The 23,989-nt window shown below is 45.0% G+C and overlaps 3 protein-coding genes across 3 annotated transcripts in view; 1 reads left to right on the top strand and 2 right to left on the bottom strand.

Moving 5' to 3' along the window:
- Window positions 1–23,989, top strand: part of LOC148477813 (uncharacterized) — a 204,395-nt gene that overhangs the window by 115,563 nt on the left and 64,843 nt on the right. The window lies entirely within an intron of this gene.
- LOC148477817 (uncharacterized) lies at window positions 398–17,773 on the bottom strand (the record flags this gene model as incomplete). The annotated part of the gene is made up of 3 exons (XM_088456143.1): window positions 17,747–17,773; window positions 694–1,171; window positions 398–636 (listed from the first exon to the last, which is right to left on the bottom strand). Coding segments are annotated over exons 1-3 (744 nt in total), but the record flags the coding sequence as incomplete, so codon positions are not given.
- On the bottom strand, window positions 18,413–22,891 carry LOC148477816 (uncharacterized). Its single transcript, XM_088456204.1, has 2 exons — window positions 22,764–22,891; window positions 18,413–20,512 (listed from the first exon to the last, which is right to left on the bottom strand). The coding sequence occupies exons 1-2, from the start codon at window positions 22,853–22,855 to the stop codon at window positions 19,051–19,053; spliced, it is 1,554 nt and encodes a 517-aa protein (XP_088312330.1). The 5' UTR covers window positions 22,856–22,891; the 3' UTR covers window positions 18,413–19,050.

Genomic DNA, 23,989 nt, shown 5'->3' with positions numbered 1-23,989 from the left:
CACAGCCCCTGGTGTTACTGTATAATGTCCCATTCCCAGCAGTCACCTCTCCAGTCATCACCCAGACACATCTCCTGGTGTTACTGTATAATGTCCCATTCCCAGCAATCACCACACAGACACATCCCCTGATGTTACTGTATAATGTCCCATTCCCAGCAGTCACCTCTCCAGTCATCACACAGACACATCCCCTGGTGTTACTGTATAATGTCCCATTCCCAGCAGTCACCTCTCCAGTTGTCACCCAGACACAGCCCCTGGTGTTACTGTATAATGTCCCATTCCCAGCAGTCACCTCTCCAGTCATCACCCAGACACATCTCCTGGTGTTACTGTATAATGTCCCATTCCCAGCAATCACCACACAGACACATCCCCTAGTGTTACTGTATAATGTCCCATTCCCAGCAGTCACCTCTCCAGTCATCACCCAGACACATCCCCTGGTGTTACTGTATAATGTCCCATTCCCAGCAGTCACCTCTCCAGTCATCACCCAGACACATCCCCTGGTGTTACTGTATAATGTCCCATTCCCAGCAGTCACCTCTCCAGTCATCACCCAGACACAGCCCCTGGTGTTACTGTATAATGTCCCATTCCCAGCAGTCACCTCTCCAGTCATCACCCAGACACATCTCCTGGTGTTACTGTATAATGTCCCATTCCCAGCAATCACCACACAGACACATCCCCTAGTGTTACTGTATAATGTCCCATTCCCAGCAGTCACCTCTCCAGTCATCACCCAGACACATCCCCTGGTGTTACTGTATAATGTCCCATTCCCAGCAGTCACCTCTCCAGTCATCACCCAGACACATCCCCTGGTGTTACTGTATAATGTCCCATTCCCAGCAGTCACCTCTCCAGTCATCACCCAGACACATCCCCTGGTGTTACTGTATAATGTCCCATTCCCAGCAGTCACCTCTCCAGTCATCACCCAGACACATCCCCTGGTGTTACTGTATAATGTCCCATTCCCAGCAGTCACCTCTCCAGTTGTCACCCAGACACAGCCCCTGGTGTTACTGTATAATGTCCCATTCCCAGCAGTCACCTCTCCTGTCAGCAGCTGAATGAACTTGTTGGCGAGTCCCAGGATCTTCTGCTCATAGTCTCTATGATGTATCAGTAAGTGAGGTGGAGGAACAGTGATGGGGCACTAGGTCTCACTCAGCTTTCCTGACACACAGGGACAGCTGCTGGTAGTCACACGCACACCGAATCTCTTCTTCACTACAGTGTAATCCTGTGTATTGGGTGAAACATAAAGAAAATAAAAAGTACATAAAAAGTAATTCAAGTTGGTTTCCAAATTAATTGTGCAAAATAAACAAGAACGATCTATGTTACAAAAACAAAACCTATTCTATCTTTTAAGAATTGTTAAATTAAATAAATTAATGTATGCTCAGTCTACAGCTGCCCCCTACTCCATCATACACATTTATTGAGTTTTGATTCTCATTTAGGGGTCTCGTAAACCTGGGTGCACACCTGAATGACACCTCGATCTAGCTGCAGTCTGACATGATGTAACAATATAATGTGACTATGTACTCACTGAACCCGGGAATACTCCCTTGGACCCACTGTACCCAGCATTACCCCTTCCCCACATTGAACCCAGGAATACTCCCTCACCCCCACTGTACCCGGCAATACTCCCTTCCCTCCACTGTACCCGGAAATACCCCCTACCCCCCACTGAACTCAACAATACCCCCTTCTCCCCACTGTACCCGGCAATAGCCCCTTCCCCCCACTGTACCTGGCAATACCCCCTTCTTCCCACTGTACCCGGCAATACCCCCTTCTCCCCACTGTACCCAGCAATAGCCCCTTCCCCCCACTGTACGTGGCAAAACCCCCTTCTCCCCACTGTACCCGGCGGAGCCCCCTTCCCCCCACTGTACCCGGCAATAGCCCCTTCCCCCACTGTACCCGGCGGAGCCCCCTTCCCCCCACTGTACCCGGCAATAGCCCCTTCCCCCCACTGTACCCGGCAATAGCCCCTTCCCCCCACTGTACCTGGCAATACCCTCTTCTCCCCACTGTACCCGGCAATAGCCCCTTCCCCCCACTGTACCCGGCGGAGCCCCCTTCGACACTGTACCTGTAATACTCCCTTCCCCCACTGCACGCACCCAGTAATACCCTCTTCCCCCACTATATCCAGCAATAACCCCTCCCCGCACTCACCAACCTACTGTATCACCACCTGTTATTGCTGACACTTACACCCCCATTTCCTTCCCAAAGTATGAGCCCCCCCTGGGGAGTGAGCCTGTGAGGAAGACATATGGGGGGTGGGATGGGCAGAGAGCTGGATGCACCGCCCCCCAGTAACCGATAGATGTACCTACTGACTTATGGGGTATGGCCCTGTGAGCCCAGCAGGGGGCGTGTCTTGTGAATACCGGTGCGGACGGGAAATACAGGCGTCCCGGGCACAGGTCAGGGGTACATCTACGGAAGGGGATCTAGCTGTAACCGTGAGGCCCACCCCCAGCCGTTGTGTGTACGAGGCCCAGGGAACCCGACAAGCCATTACCGTCACAGTGTCAGGCAGCCTCCTTCTCTCTCTCCCGCCCTCTACACACACAGAGCACGGACAACGGAGAGACACCATCACCCTGTAGGAAGAAGAGCGGTAACTGGCAACAGCCAGGAAAAACAATGGCGGCACCTACTACTGGAACGTCCATCCGGGGAGGTCACTGTACCCTGGTTTGACGGAGACGGAAGCCGCAGTAGAGCAAGAATGAAAGGGGAATAGTAGAGCTTATTTCCCTTTCTCGCTACGTTACCAAAGGGGAATGGGAGGATTATAGGATAGAGAGCAGGAAGTACTATAACACCCGCCTCCTGCCCTGTGTAAGATACTGTATGTATGCTATATGTATAGCCTATGTGTGTGTCATACATGTATGATTTGAGTGCTGGTATAAAACATGTTCGATCTGTATGTGTGATACAGCTATGACTTTTGGACTGTGTATAATGTATGATTTCCTGGGTATACATTCAGGAAGCCGGCGGGCGCAATGCCGACAGCCGGCTTCCAGACTACTTAATCCCGGCGAGGTTTAAATGACAGGCGTCTAAATCTAGATGCCTGTCATTTGACCGGCATCCCCATCGAAGGGATGCCGGGCGCGGACAGCCGGGGGGGGTTAGGTTTAGTGCTCCCGGGGGGTACTTAGGGTTAGGCACCCCCCCAGGAGGTTAGGGTCAAGCTAGGGGAAGGGGGTGTTAGGGTTAGGCACCCCCAGGGGAGGTTAGGGTTACACATCCCCCCCACCACCGGGGGCTTAGGTTTAGGCGGCGGGGAAGGGGGAGGGTTAGGTTTAGGCACTTGGAGGGGGAGGTTAGGGGGTAAAATTAGGTTAGTTAGTTTATACTTACCTTTAGGACGATCAGGATTTCCTCCTCTGTTGGGCTGCCACTGCCGGGCAGGCGGTAAATCATACCAACAGCACATTACTGGGACATGTCACAGCCTGTATATTTACTGTACATCTCCTATTACTGTATTATTTAGCTGTAACTCAGTGTCACAATTCGGGGGCAGTTTCCTCTGACATGGACTGATCTCACTTATGCAGGCCACAATACAGACTTAGGGCCGTATTCAATTAGACGCGTAAAGCGCCGATTGTCGAAAAGTTTATGCCAATTTGGACTTTTCGTCTGTTTTCAAGTATCGCCGTATTCAATTCAAGGTCATTTTCGCGTACACGGAAACTCAATGTAATGTAATAGGCGAAAAAGATTTGCCTATGAATAGCAGGTGAGAAGTGCAAAATCTTTATTTTTGGGGTGCAAACGTCGGGAAATGACTCAGAACCCATGGGACAAAAAAAATATATACTTTCAATTTGGGGGCGAAAAAGTGGGGGGATGGGCATAAAAACTAGCGAAATAGACTTCTTGGGGGTCTGCAAGGATGGGTCAGGTGTTGTTATGTTTGCAGGTGCTAGCAACTGGTGCATTTTACACGTTTGTTAAAACTTCACTTTAGAGACATTAAAATATGCTAGTACCCATTTTCATGTACACCAAATTTGACTGGACTACTTATTTTCTAGAAAAATACTGCTTAATGCCATTCTTCACCACTTGTGCAAAGATGGTAATAACAAGGATTTTAAACAACTTAAGTACCCCAAATAGCTTTATTAGGGCTATTCATGCACATTTACATTGATCCCCAATGTTAGTGCATCTTTTGGGGGGGTTCAGACTGATTTCCCCAATTCTGACAGCACTTTCCGCCTGTTTTGCATTTGCCGTTTGCCTGGTTAGCAATTGAATAGGGCGTTAAGCGGGGACGTGCACGATAAGTTTTCACATCCAAAACGCGATGTAGGCGGAACTTTTTCGCGGAGGCGAAACTAATTGAATACGGTCCTTAGCTGGTTACTCACTGGAGCGATGTGTATTCAGATGCTGTGGCGGCTGTCAGAACCATGTAATATCAGAATCATGTAATAAAAGAAAGAACAATCCCTTGTTCCATCCTCATTACCTTGCACAGCACCGCATACTATCACGTCCAGTTGGTCATGCAGCACGGCTGACTGGGAGATATTGCTAATGACCGCGGGAGCACGTAGATTGGCTGTACACAACGATCTGGCCCATACGTCCTTCCAATTTGGTCTGAAACTACATATCGGGACGATATCGATCCAGTGTGTACCCAATTTTATATTATGCATAATGTAGCTGTTTCCTATGTGCAGTGTTTAGTATAGTGAATGTAGAGATGACCTCTCCCACCTTCTTCCATGGCCCGGCCAATATATGTAGACTGGCTATGGCCAGCCGCCACTTCAGTACACTGAAAGATATTCATCCAACTAACCAACAGTGACTTAAAGGTACAACTATTCTAGTGGTCCTATTGATAAACCCATCAAATAATATCCCTTCATTGGGGAACTTGATCCCAACACTCCGAAGGGCACTTTGGTGAAAAGCTTGGGTTGTAAGAGCCCCATTCTGGGGGAGGGAAATGAGTTGGTGTGCTCTAGACTGGCTGTGATCTATGGTTCACACAAGACTGGTACTGGAAACAGCCTATCCAGTAGTAAAATCATACCCTGTCCACTGGATCTGCTTATGGGAGTGTGCTTTTCAAATGCTGAGAGTGATATGGACATACAGTCAGGTGCATAAATATTGGGACATTGACAGAATTTTCATATTTTGGCCTCTATTTACCACCAAAATGGCTTTGAAATGAAACAAACAAGATGTGCTTTAATTGCAGACTTTCAGATTTAATTTGAGGGTAATTACATCCAAATCAGGTGAACGGTGTAGGAATTACAACTGTTTCTATATGTGCCTCCCACTTTTTAAGGGGCCAAAAGTAATGGGACTATCAACTCAAAAGCTATTTCATGGACAGGTGTGGGCTATTCCCTCGTTATTTCATTATCAATTAAGCAGGTAAAAGGTCTGGGGTTGATTCTAGGTGTGACATTTGCATTTGGAATCAGTTGCTGTTGACTCTCAATATGAGATCCAAAGACCTGTCACTATCAGTGAAGCAAGCCATCATTAGGCTGAAAAATCAAAACAAACCCATCAGAGAGATAGCAAAAACATTAGGTGTGGCCAAATCAACTGTTTGGAACATTCTTAAAAAGAAAGAACGCACCAGAGAGCTCAGCAACACCAAAACCCCTGGAAGACAACTGTGGTGGATGACAGAAGAATTATTTCCCTGGTGAAGAAAAACCCCTTCACAACAGTTGGCCAAATTAGAACACTCTCCAGGAGGTAGGTGTATATAAGTCAACAATCAAGAGAAGACTTCACAAGAGTGAATATAGAGGGTTCACCACAAGATGTAAACTATTGGTGAGCCTCAAAAACAGGAAAACCAGATTAGAGTTTGCCAAACAATATCTAAAAAAGCCATTACAGTTCTGGAACAACATCCTATGGACAGATGAGACAAAGATCAACTTGTACCAGAGTGGTGGAAAGAGAAGAGTATGGAGAAGGAAATTAACTGCTCATGATCCAAAACATACCACCTCAACAGTGAAGCATGGTGGTGGTAGTGTCATGGTGTGGGCATGTATGGCTGCCAATGGAACTGGTTCCCTTGTATTTATTGATGATGTGACTGCTGACAAAAGCAGCAGAATGAATTCTGTCCATGAAATAGCTTTTGAGTTGATAGTCCCATTACTTTTGGCCCCTTAAAAAGTGTGAGGCACATATGGAAACCATTGTAATTCCTACACCGTTCACCTGATTTGGATATAATTACCCTCAAATTAAATCTGAAAGTCTGCAGTTAAAGCACATCTTGTTTGTTTCATTTCAAAGCCATTGTGGTGGTGAATAGAGGCCAAAATATGAAAATTCTGTCAATGTCCCAATATTTATGCACCTGACTGTAACTGCTGGCCTGCTGGGAAGTAGGATTCAGGAAAGTAGATTACCAGCAACTAGATGGCAGTAGCCAGAAGTACCAAATGTACTAGTAAAGCCATTTGCTGTATGTGTTTCTACTGAGTCTAGTGTGGATAACACACATTGTATGTGGGAGAACTGTATTCTGTATATCAATAAAAGACTGATTTTGCAGTTGACCGTGTCTGAGTGCAGTGTCAGGGTACACACGGTCCCCTGCTACCTTACTCCCACATAAAGCTCAGTTGCTCTATAAACCCTTCATCCCTGGCAGTGGCGTAAATTCATCCCAGACGCCCGGAGGCCAGTTGTAATTTGGTTTGCCCCCACCCCCCAGGGGGAAAAAAAAAGGAAAATAAATATGGCGCATATCTTCTATCTATCCATACGCACAAAAACACTAATATAGAATTTGTTTCTATTAGGCCTATTTACTAAAGTAAATTTGCAGGATATCACCCCAAAACGCCCTTTTTCGGGTATATACAGCTGTGTGTAAGTCACAGATAAGATAGTGATCTGTATAGTGCAATTAGCATGAGGCTTAGGGGTAAATCTACGAAGAATCGAGTTTGGTAGTGTTTGCAAACTCATGCGAGTTTAGCCATTTTTTCAAACTCGCAAATTTACTAAGACCAAACAGGTGCGAGTTTGGAAGTGAATGTACTCACTGTTAAAACTCATGTGAGTTTGCAAACTCAACTACACTCACCATCGGCCAAACTAGGAAGTACTTTACATGGAAAAGATGAAACTCGCAAATTTACTAAGAATCGAGTTTATAATCTCTGGTGAGTTTGTAGCAAACCCACTGTTAAATTCAAATAGACCACCTGCTGGGCTGCGAGTTTGGCAGAAACATACACAGATCAGTGTGATTTGTTTATGTTTCTGCCTGAATACCTAATATATTTTTTTTTATTTAAAAAAAAAAAAAAATGACATGGGGTCCCCCCCACCCAAATGCATAACCAGCCTCGGACTTGTCAGCCAGTCCTGGTTCTGAAAATTGTGGGGAACAAAACGAGTTGGTTCCACCGTAATTTAGGACCCAGCACCAGGCTGCAGGGCCAGTCCTAGTTTTAAATAGGGGGAAAAAATTGCGTAGGGTACCCCTTATATTTAAAACCAGCACCGGACCAACCCAACCTAACTGTAGAGCGGCCGCTGATTGGCTTCGGCTTATGACAGTTCCCACTTGGGCTGGTCAGTGAGTCAGGAGCCAATCAGCGTCCGCTGACTGCCGGCTCCTGACTCACTGATCAGTCGGGAGCTGGTTAGCGCTGTATGTGGTCACACACATACAGCGCTAACCTTAGTAAATGGTTCGGGTGTCCATTTATTTTTATTTTTTTTGCAAAGACCCCCCTGGATTCTATGGAGACCAGCGCGATGGAGGAGGTGAGTATAGGATCTTTATTGCAGGTAATCCAAATGAGATTCTACTTGGAGAAGGGTACGTGCTCACCTGGCAGCAGGTAAGTATGTGTGAGTGGGTACGTGTATACAATAAACTTTTACTTGTCACAATGTTTGTGTACAGTGCTTTTTTTAACTATTTAGTTTACAGTAGGGGTACGGGTGCCGGCTGTCTGCTGGCACTTGTAGTTACACAAGTGCCAAAGGGCATGCATGCTGACACCTGTAGTCCCACTGTAAAATACAATAGTTTACTACTATTTAACCCTTTATTACCCCCGTACCCACAGCCCAGGGGTACAGGGAAGAGCCCCAGGCTTCAGACCAAGCCTGGTGTATTGGGAGGGGGGGGGGGTGTAATGCTTTAGCCACGGAGCCTGGGTGAAAGTTTCTACAGGCTGCAGCATTACTCCCCCGATCGGGTTGGTCCGGTGCTGGTTTTAATTATAGGGGTTTTTTTTCCCTCTATAATTAAAATCAGGACTAGCCCCGCAGCCAGGTGCTGGTTCCTAAATTACGGTGGAATCCTACTAGTTTTGTTCCCCGTAATTTTCGGAACCAGGACTGGCAGGTCCAGGGCTGATTATGCTTTGGGGGGGGGGGGGGGGGGGGCGGCGCTATGTAATTTTTTTTCTAACATTTAACAGTTTTCTTACAGGTTCAATGCACAAGCAGCCTTCACATATTTCACTGCTATGTTCAGGCTGCTTGTTCGGGTGAGTTTTGCAAAGAGAAAACAAGGCAATATCGAGTAAGTAATCTTATCTAAACTCTCACCTAAACTCGCAATTATGGGGGAAAAAATCATTCTGCTTCACCATCGGAAAACTCACTTTCAGCTATAATCACTTCTTAGTAAATTTGCGAGTTTTAAAAGGGAAAACTCACCCGAGTTTTGGTTAAGCAAAGAGAGTTGAAACACAACCAAACTCGATTCTTAGTAAATTTACCCCTTAGAGTCCTCCTGATGGAGACTGTAAAACTGTTACTGTGGTGCAACTACAAATCAAAAAATGCCCAGTCTACTGCCGACTGCTACACATGCTGTGAAGTTGCTCCACCAAAGATCTGCCCCCAGACTCAGTTGCTGGTGCCCCAAGCCCCCCGCCTCTCATACCCTCTTACCCGCAGCTCCGTCTGGTGCATCCTTGTTGACATCCAGCTCCTGGAAGATCTGTGCCGCACAGGTCCGCAGCTAGAGCTGCCACCAGAGAGGAGTGGGACGGGGAGTTGAGGATGAGGGGGAGCGCCAGAGTCACACTGGCATGATAAGCTGCTGAGGAGCAGCGACATCAATGAGCGGGTACAGGCTATAGATAGGCGGAAGCAGCATCAGATGGACTGACACGGAGACCTCCACTAGTATATGTTATGGTAGCTTCTCAGGTACCGGGAAGAGGTGGCATGTATTGGGCGGCCATCACGATACACTCCGGGTACATATTTACAGCCCTAAGTGGGGTGAATATATTGTGGGCAATGGAGGAGCTGCCCCTTCAGTGCTAGCGCCTCCATTGTCTCCCATAGTTCTGCCCCGATCCCTGGGAAAGGTTACGATTACATTTTCTTATTTGTAGCATTATGTAAATCTCTTGTGGCTGTCAAATACTATGAAAATACTGTTAAAGTGACTGAAAAAAAAGGATTTTTTTTTTTTATTTTGAAAAAATAGTTTTTCTTCAAAATGTCAAATGACTATATTTAAATATATTTACATTAAGATGGGGAAAAAAAAAAAACACCGGACGTTCAATTATTCAGAACGTTTAATTGTAATTGTATTGAGCCATACATTAAAAGGTCTTTTAAATGGTTTTCTTTTTACAACTAAACACGGTTATTTTGGTCAGGGATTTATTTTAAAACACTATTCGCTCATTTGTTTTTGTTTTTTTACAGTTATCAAAAAAAAAAAAAATTATTAACAATCAACTCCCATGACGGAGTATTAGTTTATTCTATATAATGTAATTGTAAACCGTCCGTGTCAAATGTAAAGGATACGGACACTGGTGAGATATATGGCAAACTGTAGGTGTACTTCCCTGATAATGTGGTTTTTGCATCACTGAGTATATGAGGGTACAGTACGTGGATATGTGGCTGGATAATGGGTCTGATTCAGCAAGGAACGCAACTGCTAGCACACATGCAATCGGTCGATTGTTGCGTTCTGCGCATTTGTACATATCAGTGCACATAAGTATACGGATGTAAGGAGAAGTGGGCGTCCTTGTGTTAGGCTGCGATCTCAATGTGTATGCAAACATTTGCATATCACAGCTGATATTAACTACTGCGTTGCGTGCGTATTAGCAGAATAGCGTTCCTTGGGCCTGATTCAGAGCCGGTCGCTATTTGCGCTCGCTCGTCATGAAAATAGGGGTGGCTATTCAAATGAACCGTTCGCTGTTTGCGGTCTGTTCACGCCTCTAGGTCTGAACGAGCGAACAAAACTTGCGGTTAGTTTTTGGGAAACTACGCCCCCTGTCCGCTCGCATCCTACGTCATGTCCGCTATTTATTAGATTAATCGAGTACATCGAAACAGGGTATGAGCTGCTCGCTATTCTTGTGGTTGGTTTTTGCTACCACAATTTTGCGAGCAGTTCTGGCTATAAAATAATCCAGTGACGTGGTCAATGACGCTGCTGTTTTAAATATGCACACCCATAAAACGCCCGTTTTGACCTTTAAGCACGCCTGCGATCGGATCTCCACTCCCCGTTTTCAAGCACCTTCCCCTGTTACCACCCACATACGCCTCTTTCTGTCACTCAAATTATCAGGCATTCGCTATTTTGTGAGCACATTAATTTTGGCCGCACTGACTGGTTCGCGCATGCGTATAACGATCCGTACGCATGCGCAGTTGGGCAAACATCGCTCGGAGCGAACGAGCGTCCGCTTCCGAGCGGCTCTGAATCAGGCCTTGTTGGATCAGACTAAATGTCTCCTTAGGGCAGGGGTATTACAGCACCAACAGACGTCCACAGTGGGCGTCTTAGGCCTGGAATATTCATATGCACGGGTTGTACACCAGACAAGGGATTTTAGAAGTGGAGATGTTGCACCTAGCAACCAATCAGATTCTAGCTATTCTCTTCTAGAAGGTGCTAGATAAATATTAAGTAGAATCTGATTGGTTGCTATGGGCAACATCTCCAAATTGCTGATCATCAGTTACTCCCATACGTTCCCAGATTTTCATTCCAACCAATCAACTAGTTGGATGGTTGGACAGAAAATCTTTACATGTGTACCCAGCATTAGTGTTCACTAATTAATTTTTGAAATCATTTACAGAGGTGCTACTGATCCTCATATGATTATTCCAGATCTCATATTTGAAATACCCTTCATTTATAAAGACGTGTTCCTCACTTAATGTATAACGTCTTATGCTGACAGCAAGAGAGTAATACTAATGTCCTTTATTCACATTGGTGAGATTACCGACGGAAATAACAGGAGTTTGCAACGCTGCACCCTCGCCCCCTTCATACGGACAGGAAATGCTTCTGTTCATTGCAGCGAGTGGCCAACATACAGCTATGGAAGTGTGTAGAGGTTCATATAGAAGGGAGAGCTGTGCAACACTATAGACCTGTGGTTTGATCAGTCTTAAGATTGCCTTGTAGATCACTAGCCCATGGTTCTCGAGATTAGCCCGAACAGACAGACAGACGCCTACAAGGGACTTTGATGTCACAGTAGATATACCCCACACCAGCATGCTCTTCCCCTGCCATATTAGGGCAGAAGGTATAATCTTAACATGCGTTTAACTAGGGTCAGCACACTTTTTGTGACGACTCTTAATCACCTGTTAAAAACAAATATTACATTGGGGAAGCATGCTTGGCGTAGTGATTAGTATGTGGAGTTTGTATGTTCACCCAGTGTGGATCCGCCCACAAACCAAAAACATACTGATAAATTGTAAACAAAAATAATAAACCAAGTGCAAATTCTGTTTTGGGTACCAATAATTCTATAGATGTCCGTAAACTTGCAGTTCAAGTAGATTAGTCCATATAGGACTTAAAAAATTGCATTCAAACAGGTTCTCTTCCTATTCCTCAAAGAGAAGAAAGAAATGCACCGTTCAATAGACGTAGGCAGATTGAATAAATTGTATCATTCCTACTTACATCTAAGTTTAAGATGTCTGTCTCTCCTCAATCTCCTTTCCTGACTAATGCACACCCTTGAATAGGAGTTCTGCATTGATCAATAGTTCCTCAAAAGCAATTATAAAAAGGAATATTGCATAGTGTAATTATGAAACATTTATTACACATAAATACATACAACAAAATCCCTGCGTACCCTATTGGGCCTTAAACTTAAGTTACATACGCAACGATTTTCTAACCAACGATTCTATGAACGATTTTCTGTCAGATTATCTGTCAGATTTTTTAAAGTGTAATGAACGATTTTTTTTTGAACTACAAACGATTTTTGCATATTCCCTTAATGAAAATCGTTGAGTTGGTCAGTCTGACTAACCTACAAAACGTGAACGCGCATGAATGATAATCGTTCATCGTTTTAACCTAGAAAGTGAACGATTTTTTTGAACGATAAACGATAACGTTAACGATAATTGTTCAAAAAATCGTTGTGTGTATGCATGCACCTTTCAGATGTAAGTAGGAATGATACAATTTATTCAATCTGCCTACATCTATTGAATGGTGTATTCCTCTTTGAGGAACAAATTAAGGAGGACTACTAATAGGAAGAGAACCTGTTTGAATGCAAATTTTGAGGTCATATATGGACTAATCTACATGAACTGCAACTTTCCGGACATCTATAGTATTATTGGTACCCTAAAAACAATTTGCTTTTGGTTTATTATTTTTGTTTACAGTCTGTGCATGTGGTGTGGATCACATCTTTTCTGAGCAGCATATTCATTTGTTGTGTAGCGCAGAATTTATATATTTTCTTCTATATACTGATAAGTTAATTTGCTGCTGACCAAAAAATGAACCCTACTGTGTGTGTCCAATACCCGGATAACTACAATAAACATTGTAAGGTCCACTGAGACAGGAACTGATGTGAATGATATAGACTCAGACTCTTATGAAGTGCTACATAACATGTGTGCGCTATATAACTAACTCCTTAGAATGTTCACAATATCAGGGAGTACTCGAGAAATAAGTGCGCTGATCGTATTGTAGTCAGTGACCTTCCACGGGTACCATTGTGTTACTGATGACAGGGTGCTTTAGCCTCACCAGCTGCATGATGTGGGGAGGGGAATGGAGGAAAGCTTGAAGACACAGACAGTTATAGAGGCTCAAGGGTCTATTTACTAAGCAGTGTTAGGAGACAGAGTGAAAAGTGATAAGAAAGTGATAAGGTGCCAGCCAATCAGCTCCCAACTGTCATTTTTCAAACACAACCTGTGAGATGACAGTTAAGGTGCGTACACACTGGGCGATAAAGTGGACGACTGAATGATATCGTTAAGTCGTCCACTTTATCGTCCATTTTTAACCCCAGAACGATAACGACAACGCGCGTTCCCGCGGGTCGTTCGTCATCATCGGGCTGACATGCAGGCCAACCTGACAATCTCGTCAGGTTGCTGCATGTTGGGGAATGGGGGAGAGAGCCCGGCGCTGAATGATATCGTTAATGATATCGTTCAGCGGCTGTGCTCAATGTCAAGAACGACATTGAGCACAGCCTGCCGGGGACACACTAGACGATATCGCTCAGGGAGCATATCGTGTAGTGTGTACGCACCATTAGGAGCTGATTGGCTGGCACCTTATCTTATCACTTTTCACTCTGTTTCCTAACACTGCTTAGTAACTAGACCCCTTAATCTGAGTTCGACATAACACTTTTTTTTAATATGCATGTTAATACTGCACCTACCCACTAAGCATATATATGCCTACCTCTCTAGCCAGACTTGTCTCTTCCTTACTCCTAGAGAAGCGGAATATGGGAGGGAATGGGTCTGCAAGCCTAGAGAGAATAAGGGCAGGTTCGTATAATTTCTATAGACAGAGCAGCAGTTACACCTTTTAGGAGTTCTATATGTTGTGTGTGCTCTACCCCTTGGAGCAAATACCTTTGCCATGGAGAAAAAGTAATCCAAGCATCAGCCTAGACCAGGCCAGGCCAACCTGTGGCTATCCAGCTGTTGTCAAACCACAAGTCACAGCATACCGTCCCACCGATACGCTGGTAAAGCATGCTGGGACTTGTAGTTTCACAACAGCTAGAAATGGGCCAGGCCTGGTCTAAACATACTGCCTTTGAAGGGGGAAGAAATGGGTCTGGTCCACCTGCAAAAGTTGCAACCATAGAAGGTTGGGCTGGTCGCACTATAAACAGAGAACACTCAGCATGGGTCCCCGTTATAGAGGGACACAGCCCCACCCTGTATAGCGTGGAGCATAATTCTAGAAAATCATCCCCTGCAAAATAAACGTCGCCTCCTCTGGCACATATATAATTACAAAGCAGAAAGTAGTGATGGGAGATAGCGGGCACACTGATTCAGGCAGGTCAAGGTATCAAATACACTTCTGTATAAAATAAAGAAATAACCATTAAAACGTCATCTGAAATTTAATGTAGTTAAATTAGTATTATGTAATTTGGATTCTGGTAACAGCTAGGCTATCTACACATTTATTTGTTGACAACTGAAATGCAAATGAACTGAGGTATATCAGATGACAGGGAGAGGAGAGGAACCACACAGACCATCAGCTGCTGCAAAGGTGAATATAATCCAGAGACACATACAAAGGGCCAGTCCTACATACATTACATAACAGTGCTTATACTGCCTGTATTCTACAGCATTGCACTGCATTCTGCCTCTTCCATTGCAGATAGATAGATAGATAGATAGATAGATAGATAGATAGAAAGATAGATAGAAAGATCTACAACTCTTTGTCCCACATTTTTAACAGGCAAATTTTCCTGATGATTTTTTCTGTCCATTATTCTAGCCCATATATTTGGTCTGTATTTACTTACTTGTCAGACATTATTGCAATCTTGGCTGCAGTTACAATATTACTTGTCCAACTTGCTCTACCCTAGAAACAAAACCATTTTTTTTCTCCCACATATGTACATTTTGTCTGCTTAATCTCACACCGACTTTGCTGTCTGTTGTATAAAAGGGATGCAGTCATAATACCGACAGTCGGGATGTCGGCGCATAGAATGGTGGCGCCGGCATTCTGACACCTGTCAGAATTCCGGTGCCGGCATCCCGATGTAAGTATTGGGGTTAGAGTAATGGGTTGTACACACGGTACGATAAAAATTTATGTTATGAACAATAACGATATAGTTATCGTTCAGATCGTTCATTTTTTTGTGCCTCACAACCCTCAAACGACCAGCGATGCGCGGGAACGTATGGACGATAACAATATCGTCCATCGGCCATGCATGCAGGCCAACCTGGGCGATATCGTCCAGGTTACATAGGGACCTGCGGTCGCTGGCCCGTCGTTGGTGGTGTGCTGGATGAACGATATCAATCATCCAGCACACTGGGAAGGTGCAGAAAGATCAGTCAACGATATCGTCATCGCTGACTGATCGTACCGTGTGTACGCACCATAAGGGCTTGGGTTAGGCTGGGGGAAGGGGGTTAGGGTTAGGCGTACGGTTAGGATACTTACTGACAGGTGTAGGCATACTAATCCTATTGTCATCCCGTACCCAACCCGTACAAACTGACTGATACTAAATAATACTAAAAACATTTGGTCTTTCATTATTTTTATTTTGTCTGTTTTACGTTTTTTATTAACTATACTACTATTCACTTGTTCTATCAGACGCTATCCACCAATATCCATTGCTTCAAGCAGTCCCTCAAAACCCACTGATTCACCCAAGCCTGCCCAATCTCTGCCTGATCAGATCTTTTATCCAGTATTCCTAGCCTGCTGTTTCTCCCGCCCTACATTTTAGAGAGTAAGCTCTTGTGAGCAGGTCCCCCTCTCCTCCTGCCTTTTTCCTAACTATAGTCCCAGTAACTCTAGCCTATACCCTACAGCTGTGCCTACACTTGTATTTATGTAAATGTTACTTTATGAAATCATCTTACTTTGTTGCCTTGTTTAATCTGTTTTGTACCTTTACTATGAACAGTGCTGCGGAAATGTGTGGTGCCTTATAAATAAAATCTAATAATATTCCTGCACTAACCATATTTTCCCTTAACAATGCTGAGACACAGGAGAAAACTGTGGCCCTGATTCAGAGCCGGACGCTCTGACAGAGCGCTCGCTCTGAATCAGGGCCGGCCTTCTGGTTTTTTAGAGCGGCCTCCTGGCCGCTCGCATAGCTGTGGGTGATCACCCACAGCTATAGCGAGCGGCCAGGAAGATGGTCGCGATGGTCAAGACCATCGCGACTGCGACGAGACCCTTGTGGTAGGGTCTCGTTGCCGCAAGCCCCAGAGAGATTTTGGCTCAAACAGAGCCGAAATCTCTCCCACCGACATCACTTGTGATGTCAATGGGGCCTCCCCCAAACGGTGGGCGCTCACATGGGAACGCCTCCGTTTGGGCAGCCACCCCCCTGGCCCGCCCACCAAAGGGGGCGTGCTGTCACTCAACATCAACAGCACGCCCCCTTTGATACGAAACCCGGAGCTATGCGGGTCTCGCGCATGCGCACGACGGAGCCGGCTCCGTCGTGCGCATGCGCACTGGGCCACCATCGACCCGCTTGCGAGCGGGTCTGAATCAGGCCCTGTATTCCCTACTAGGATAACTGAAGCATTCATCACTTATATTACCTACAAGGATTACCAATACCAGGATGACCTACCAGAAAAGCACTGCACATAGCTTTTCTCTCATCCCCAAAGGGAACCACCCCAACTGTGCTACGGTACAACAAGACATCCTAGTAATACCATTACCTACCGTATGGTTAGACCACATCTCGAATATAGGGTACAGTCTTGGGCACCTACCTATAATATGACAAACGAGAAATGGAAACAGTGCCTCCTGACTAATTACGAGAACAGAAGATTACATTATATGTAAGTTAGAAAAAACAGGTTTGTTTCCTTAGACGGGACTCAGTTAGTATGCCCAAATATATTCAAAGGTTAATACAAAAGAGTGGTCTAAGTTTAACTTTTTCTGTGCCAAACAAAGAACAATAGCTCATCGATTGTGAATGAATAGGGATAGTTAAGCGATGTTACTACATAAGATGGTGATGACAAATTCACTAACGGAATTTTAAAAATACCCTGGGTGTCTTTCTTAAAAGAAATTGAATGTTTAGCTATAAATAGCAGAATACATCATTAGTGTTCATTCTAGCACCCAGCACCTGTCACAACTCGTCCAGTTCCTCTTTCCTGCCTGGGGTGTCGCTCTTTGCTCTGGTGCTTCTAGCACACTGTGGTCTGTATCTCAGCAGTTTGTTGCTTCAGCTGAGTGTGCTAGAAGCACCAGAGCAGAGAGCGACAACCCAGGAAGGCAAGAGAAACTGCACGAGTTGTGACAAATGCAGGGTACTAGACTGAACACTACATCATGGGGGGGGAGTAATTAATTCAGGGACTTTATTTATGAAATGTTTAAGGCCAGGAAGGGATCTTTGTTGTCTCTCTTTGTATGGCTTAATTGGAAACTGTAATACTGTTTTTTTTCTGCTTTCCTCTAGTTCCACATAACTAGAATATATTGAAGGCTGAGCTCCAACTTGTTTCTAATAGTATGGCCACATCACTTAAAAAGGGGAATTAAATTAGATGTGAGGGGATTTAGCTCCCGAGATGAGTGCCCGGAACTATTCAACTGACTGAATCATGCCCGGTACTTAAGTCCGGAGTTGCAGCTTACCACGACAAATGCCTGGGGCTTATTCATGGTAAACTGCACTTTCTGACTGGTACACACCTGAAAGATATATCTGCAGATGGAGTGATCTGCAGATATATCTTTAGATGATGGACGTTCATACACACTGAATGGCCATCATCTATCCGACAGCCGCGGGTCCCGCTGGCAGGGAAGCACGTCGGAGGCGTGGCCACCACCCTCGCCCTGGTTGCCGCTGTGTGTGTGTATGGGCGGTCTGCAGACCGCCCGTACACACTTGCCGATATACAGATATAGTGTTCCTTCTAGCTCCGGCGGGAAGCAGGGCGCCGGAGCTAGAGAGGGCATGCACGCGCGCCCAAGGCGCGCGCGCGACCGAGAAGGGGGCGTGGTCATCGGAAAAGGGGGCGTGTCTATAAGACGCGTCCCCTTTTCGTCACTCTTGGGGGCGTGCCCTGCAGACAGGGAGAATAGATGCCGGGCGCATGCGCCCGGCGTCTATTCTCCGGCGGTGACCTGGTCACCGCATGTTTCTCCACCCGCGGGACACTGCGTCCCGCGGGTGAGAACGGCTCCCGCAGGCTGTGAGGGCAGGGCGCTTTTTGCCCTCCTCCTGGAGGGCAGGGTGCTTTTTGCCCTCCAGAAGGAGGGCAGGGCGCCGCGCCCCGCTAAAACAGCCTAGCGGGAACGCTAAGATATGTCTGCAGGCATATCTGTCCATCGGATGTGCAGCACAGCCAATGCAATATGTCTGAACGACGCGGTTCACAGACATATCGTCTGTACACACTGGCCGGCGGCTAGCAGATATATTGGGCGATCAATCGATCAACCCATATCAGCCAGTGTGTACCCAGCATTAGGTACACAAGAGGTAACACCCCGACTAACCCCGAAGCACTAGTTAGCGCGGATTTCTGCTTACACCTCAGGAGGGTGTGACAAGAAATCCGCTAGTCGCAGGTGTTACAGCGTCCGCAATTGCATAGGTCCGAGCACTGATCACGGGATCTACATCCCCTCGCTTCTAATTAAATTCTTCCCATAGAGTACGGCAACCCAATGATCAACAAAAATAAAAACTGCAGTAAAGCTACAATTTCCGTTCTGAATAGGCTGGATGCCTGCGTTCCGATGCTCTGGTGTAACTGCGGTAATACACAATATGGATATAAAACATGCAACACTAAAAGAGCTGGTACATGAGGGCAGTTAGTGATCACTATGCTATTTGTAAGGTATGTATTTATATATGAACGTGTTCCATATATCCAAGTATATAGTGTCACACAAAAAGTAAAAAAAAAAAAAAGTGGAAAACCTCTTTAAGGTTGACTATTCCACATATGAAACGTATGTCCTTTAGAGCACTTTCCATTTACTGACACACTTGATCCAATGAAAAACTTTTTAAAACCGATCACACGTCCATCACAGTCGTCCTCAGCCAAACATCGACAAGACAAGAGTAGTTTGTTCAAGCAGCTATCAAAAACAATATATTTGTTTTCGGAAAAAGGATCCAGAGGTCCAGCTGCTTCAGGAATCTCTGTTCCAGTTACATTTGTGTCCTCTGGATCCAACTTTTCCTTTTTGGCTCCTTCTTCTGGCAAGGAGATGATGTCTTGTTTTCCACTAGAGCAACCAACTTTATCAGAAACCAGTGGCCCAAGAAGAGAAACCAATTCAGAACCATTGTGCACAGGAACTGGAGACAATTCTGGTTCTTTGACACAGATCGGAACGGTTTTCTCCAAAGCAGAGGATCCACCAATGGTCGTAGGTACTCCCTCTAGACGACTTCTGGAAACAGAGTTTTCTAGAAAACCATGGCCATCAGACAAGGAAGTTAGATCTGGCTGTCGGAGTTCTGACAGTTGGCATTGAGGCACCATGATGGTTTTGCACCTTGCAGGAGTCTGTAATAGCTCAGTTTGAGATGTCTCTGCCAATGGTGTAGATATTGTTCCATAGTCTGATGCTGTGCAGGAGTTTGATGCGTCTTGCTGTAGAGATGGTAAACCTGACAGCCCACATAGACACTGTATACCTTTTGGTTTTTCGGTTTGTATTTCTCTATGTTTTACACCGATATTTGGGTCTGTATGGGTTGACTTATGTCTTTGTCCTGGGAAATATTCTGTGTTGGTTCCCACTGTCCTGCCTTCTCTTCGTATGGTGAAAGTATTTCCTACTCCCAAGCTCTTTCTTGAAACTTTTTGAGAGAAATGGACCTGTTCCAACATTTTCTTTTTCCCTATAGGGAATTCCGGAGATAGAGAAAAGGGCTTCTCTTGAGGAAGAATACTGGAGCTGGTCGAAGGTTCTGTAAAATCTGGTTCTATTTTGACGATTCTCAGTGGAAGACCCATTACTATGGATGTGGGGGTATCGCTAATGTCCACATCTCCCCATGTCTGTGTGGATGGAGCAGAAAGACAAACTTTTTTTGTAGGTGGTTTTCCACTTTTTATTTTCGAGGTCCCTGATCCCCCGTTGACTTTTTCGGGAAATATTGTAGGTAAAGCATTCTTTTTTAAAGATGTTATCATGCCTCGTTGGTAATAACAATCCATTGCAAAATGCTGAGAACACATGCGAAACGCGTCAGTCTTCTTTCCGATCAGGACTTTTTCACAAAAGTCATCTATGTTGCCAAAGTCTTGTTTCGTCTGCAGTAACCACGATTTGATGATTGCGATATCGTTCGGGAAGGAATGAAGAATGATATTTGGATCTTTTTTCTTCCATGAATAGGAACAGCCCTTCACAATGCATGATGGCATTCTGTCCAAAAAAAAAAATTCATTAGAAACTAAGCAAAATGGACAAAGAATACAACTTATTCAATACGTACGGTTTCCAATAATTTTCCATAATGTTGAAATAAAAAGCAATACCTTTTCTCAGATTAATGGCATTGTTGTATTGTAAACCCAGTGAATTTCTAATCGTAGGTTGAAGTACAATATCGTCTTAGATATCAAACCGCTAGGAACATACAGAAGGAGGCCCTCAATATTTTTTACTTTTTAGCCATATGGGTTCCATAATTTCCTGAACATTTTTAGTGGGATAAAGTCCTTGTAATATACTCATAAAAAAACAACTTTCTGAATAATGTTCCATTATCATGGCGAGATACCTTCCTGTTACACTGTATAATATATTATGTTGTGCCTCTTCATCTAATAGGGTTACTAATGATAGCATGTCCATCAATGATATTTTTATACTGGTACAGACGACAAGAAATGGTGAAGAACAGTTCAAATGTGAATTTAGCAACAATACAGGTCAAAAATGTCCCATTGCAAACGGACCTCCTTTGTGTTAACTTTATTTTGGATTAATGCAATGGATATGTAAAATGCTAGTTATCAAATACTACATCATGTACTTAACCACCTCCCTTTGTTTATTAATAATAATAATAATAATAATAAACTATATTTTTAAAAACCCAAGTACATATATGATCAGAAGTAAGCCATCATCAACAATGACTTAAGGTCAAGACTCTGATCAACCTCTAGAAATTGTCAGGCTAGCAGAAGTGTTTTCAACAAGGGTACTCGCTTAAAAGAAATGTAGTCATAATGTCGACAGTTATGCCGACATTGAACATGTTGGCACCTGCAGACAGTCGACATGATTGCAATGTCAACTTCTGGAATGTTGATATTCTGCACAGACAGTCAGCGGAGGGTTAGGGTTGGGCTACGGGACAGGTTGGTTAGACACTAGGGCAGGCCTGGCCAACCTGTGGCTCTCCAGCTGTTGTGAAACTACAAGTCCCAGCATGCCTTGCCAGAGTTTTAGTATTCCCTAATAGCAAAACTGTGGCAAGGCATGCTGGGACTTGTAGTTTCACAACAGCTGGAGCGCCACAGGTTGGCCAGGCCTGCAATAGGGGGATGGTTAGGGTTAGGCTACGGGAGGAAAGGTAAAGGGTTACATTTAATCATACTTACCGCTAGAAGCACCACAGGATCCGCTGGAAGTCGTCCAGACGTCACCACCGCACATGGGATACAACTCTAGAGCCGTCGGACCCGCTATACCAGGCCACCAGGGACATTTTGTTGACATTCTAAATTGTCAACATTTCATCAATGACATACTGCATCTCTACATTTCAACTGTCGACATGATAAATGTCAACAAAATATGCCACACCTGCTTAATGTACCATTGGGGGAGGGTAGGGATGGCCATCTATCTTCAATACTTAAAAAAAAAAAAAAAAAAACACATCACAATCGAAAAATCACGACATGGAAGCAGCGACATACTTACCTGGTCTCCGGACCATCATATACGTTGACTTTTTAACTGTGCATGCACAGTCCTTTCTTAACACCGAACAGCCCATGCTCCAGATTAACATTGAACTAAAGCTGGATACACATATAACGATGTGTACCCAGCCAACATGTCGTGCGACGGGACCCACCGTAGGTCCCGGCATCGGCAAGTGCATACACACACTTGCCGATGTCAGGAGCGACATCGCGAAGGTGGGGGCCATGCTGGCCCTCGATAACGATTTCGCCCATCAAGACCGATGCAGGGCAGGCCCGCCGATTGGCCATGCCAGGGAACGATGTGACTGACTGCAATACTCTCTGTACAGCGCTGCGTAACATGCCTGTGTGCTATATAAATAGCTGTAGATAAATCATTACAGCTCATTCACCTACACATATATTAAAAAAAATATTAAATGGTCTCCGATATCCTTAAAGATTATCTCCATGCAGACACCACAGGAGACATGGCTTTGCTATTAGTTATAATTACTCTTCGCTTTCACTCCAATATTAGAGTGCCAGCTCTTCAGGTAAGGGGTTCATGGCCATGTAGATACCACTTGAGGTCCTTAGGAGATGTAGATACCACTTGAGGTCCTTAGGTTACTTTAACAATGTACTACTAGCTGTGCTCCTTCACTCAATAATATTAAGAGTGTCAGCTGTTAGAGTAATAGTTAAACCCCACATATAAATCAGTACTGAGTATGCAGCGATGTGATTACCTGTGACTGGCTGCACACAGACTCCTGCATGTAGATGATGATGACCGCCACCCTGGAGGCAGCGCAGCAGCTTCACACTCTACACTGCGCATGTGCAGGAGACGGCGGAAGCTCCCGGTCACCACAGAAACGGGTGTGATTGACGTGACGTTCCAGGACGTTACATAAAAAAAATAGCGACGACGAGTGTAGTGGTAGACTGGAAATGTCGTAAGGGGACATGATTGAAGCGGGCGGAAGTTACATGTAACCGTGATAGTAGAGTGTCCATGATGGTTGTGGGCAGTACTGGCATGTCTAATACGGTGCACAGTGATAGTCTCTCTCGCATACCTTTAACTTATAAATGCTGGAACCTAAGGCTAAAGAAAAGCAGCCAGTTTATCCTCATTGTTTTCCCAGCCGGTGCAGTCTCATTCCCTTCAGTAATTTCTAAATAGTGGTGCAAGTTATATTTTTTGTGTTATGTCTACAGGTGTTGCAATTGCACCAGGGCCAATCTCTGGTAGAAAGATGGTTTTGGACCACCAGTTGCTGACCAGCCCCTAGATATCTTAAGTGCCACGCAACGGTTCCACGTACCCTTAGTGGTTCTAAAGTCAGGCAACAACATAAAGTACAACGGTAGATTTACTGTACACAAACACAAATTCTAGAAAAAATAGTCTTACTAATTATACACATTTTAACCCATGCACGCAATGCGGAGTAACTACAGCCAGACTGCATTCAACTCTGCAGTGGCTCCAATGTCTTTATCAAAGCCGGCGACGCCACATTCTTAAAAGAAAGAGATAAACAACGACCCATTCTTTTGGAAAATATCTTAACTTGTAAGGAACATTGGACCTCATTGAGACCCAGTCGCAAGCGCTGCGCGCTCGCAACCGGGTCAATGTTTTGGTCCTGCGCAGGCGCAGCGGCCGCACTGCGCAGGCACAAGCCCCGTAGCGAGAAACTCTCTCGCTCCGGAGCTCACTACAAGAGGGCCGGTTGTCGATGTTGATCGACAGCTCGGACCGTTTTGTAGGCGGGGCGGGGGGGGTGGCTACACAAACGGAGGCGTTCCTGACAGAACGCTTGCCGTTTTGTGGGCGGCCGCACTGACATCAGCAGTGATGTCAGTGGGGAGCTTTCTGCTCGATCAGAGCAGGAAGCTCCCTGGGGCTTGCGGTTGCGGAGGGTTAGGGTTTCGTCGCAAGCCCCGATGGTCTCGACCATCGCGA

Source organism: Taudactylus pleione, unplaced genomic scaffold (genome assembly GCF_031769625.1).
Source record: "Taudactylus pleione unplaced genomic scaffold, aTauple2 ptg000689l, whole genome shotgun sequence".
Classification (NCBI taxonomy): Eukaryota; Metazoa; Chordata; class Amphibia; order Anura; family Myobatrachidae; genus Taudactylus; species Taudactylus pleione.
The sequence above is the reverse complement of the archived record's forward strand: the minus strand, read 5'-3'. Positions and strand labels throughout refer to the sequence as shown.

Coding starts and splice junctions, on each gene's coding strand:
- LOC148477816 (XM_088456204.1), bottom strand. CDS start 22,855: ATGCGCAGTGTAGAGTGTGAAGCTGCTGCGCTGCCTCCAGGGTGGCGG. Junction 20,513..22,763: donor CTGTGTGCAGCCAGTCACAG/GTAATCACATCG, acceptor TTTTTTGGACAG/AATGCCATCATGCATTGTGA.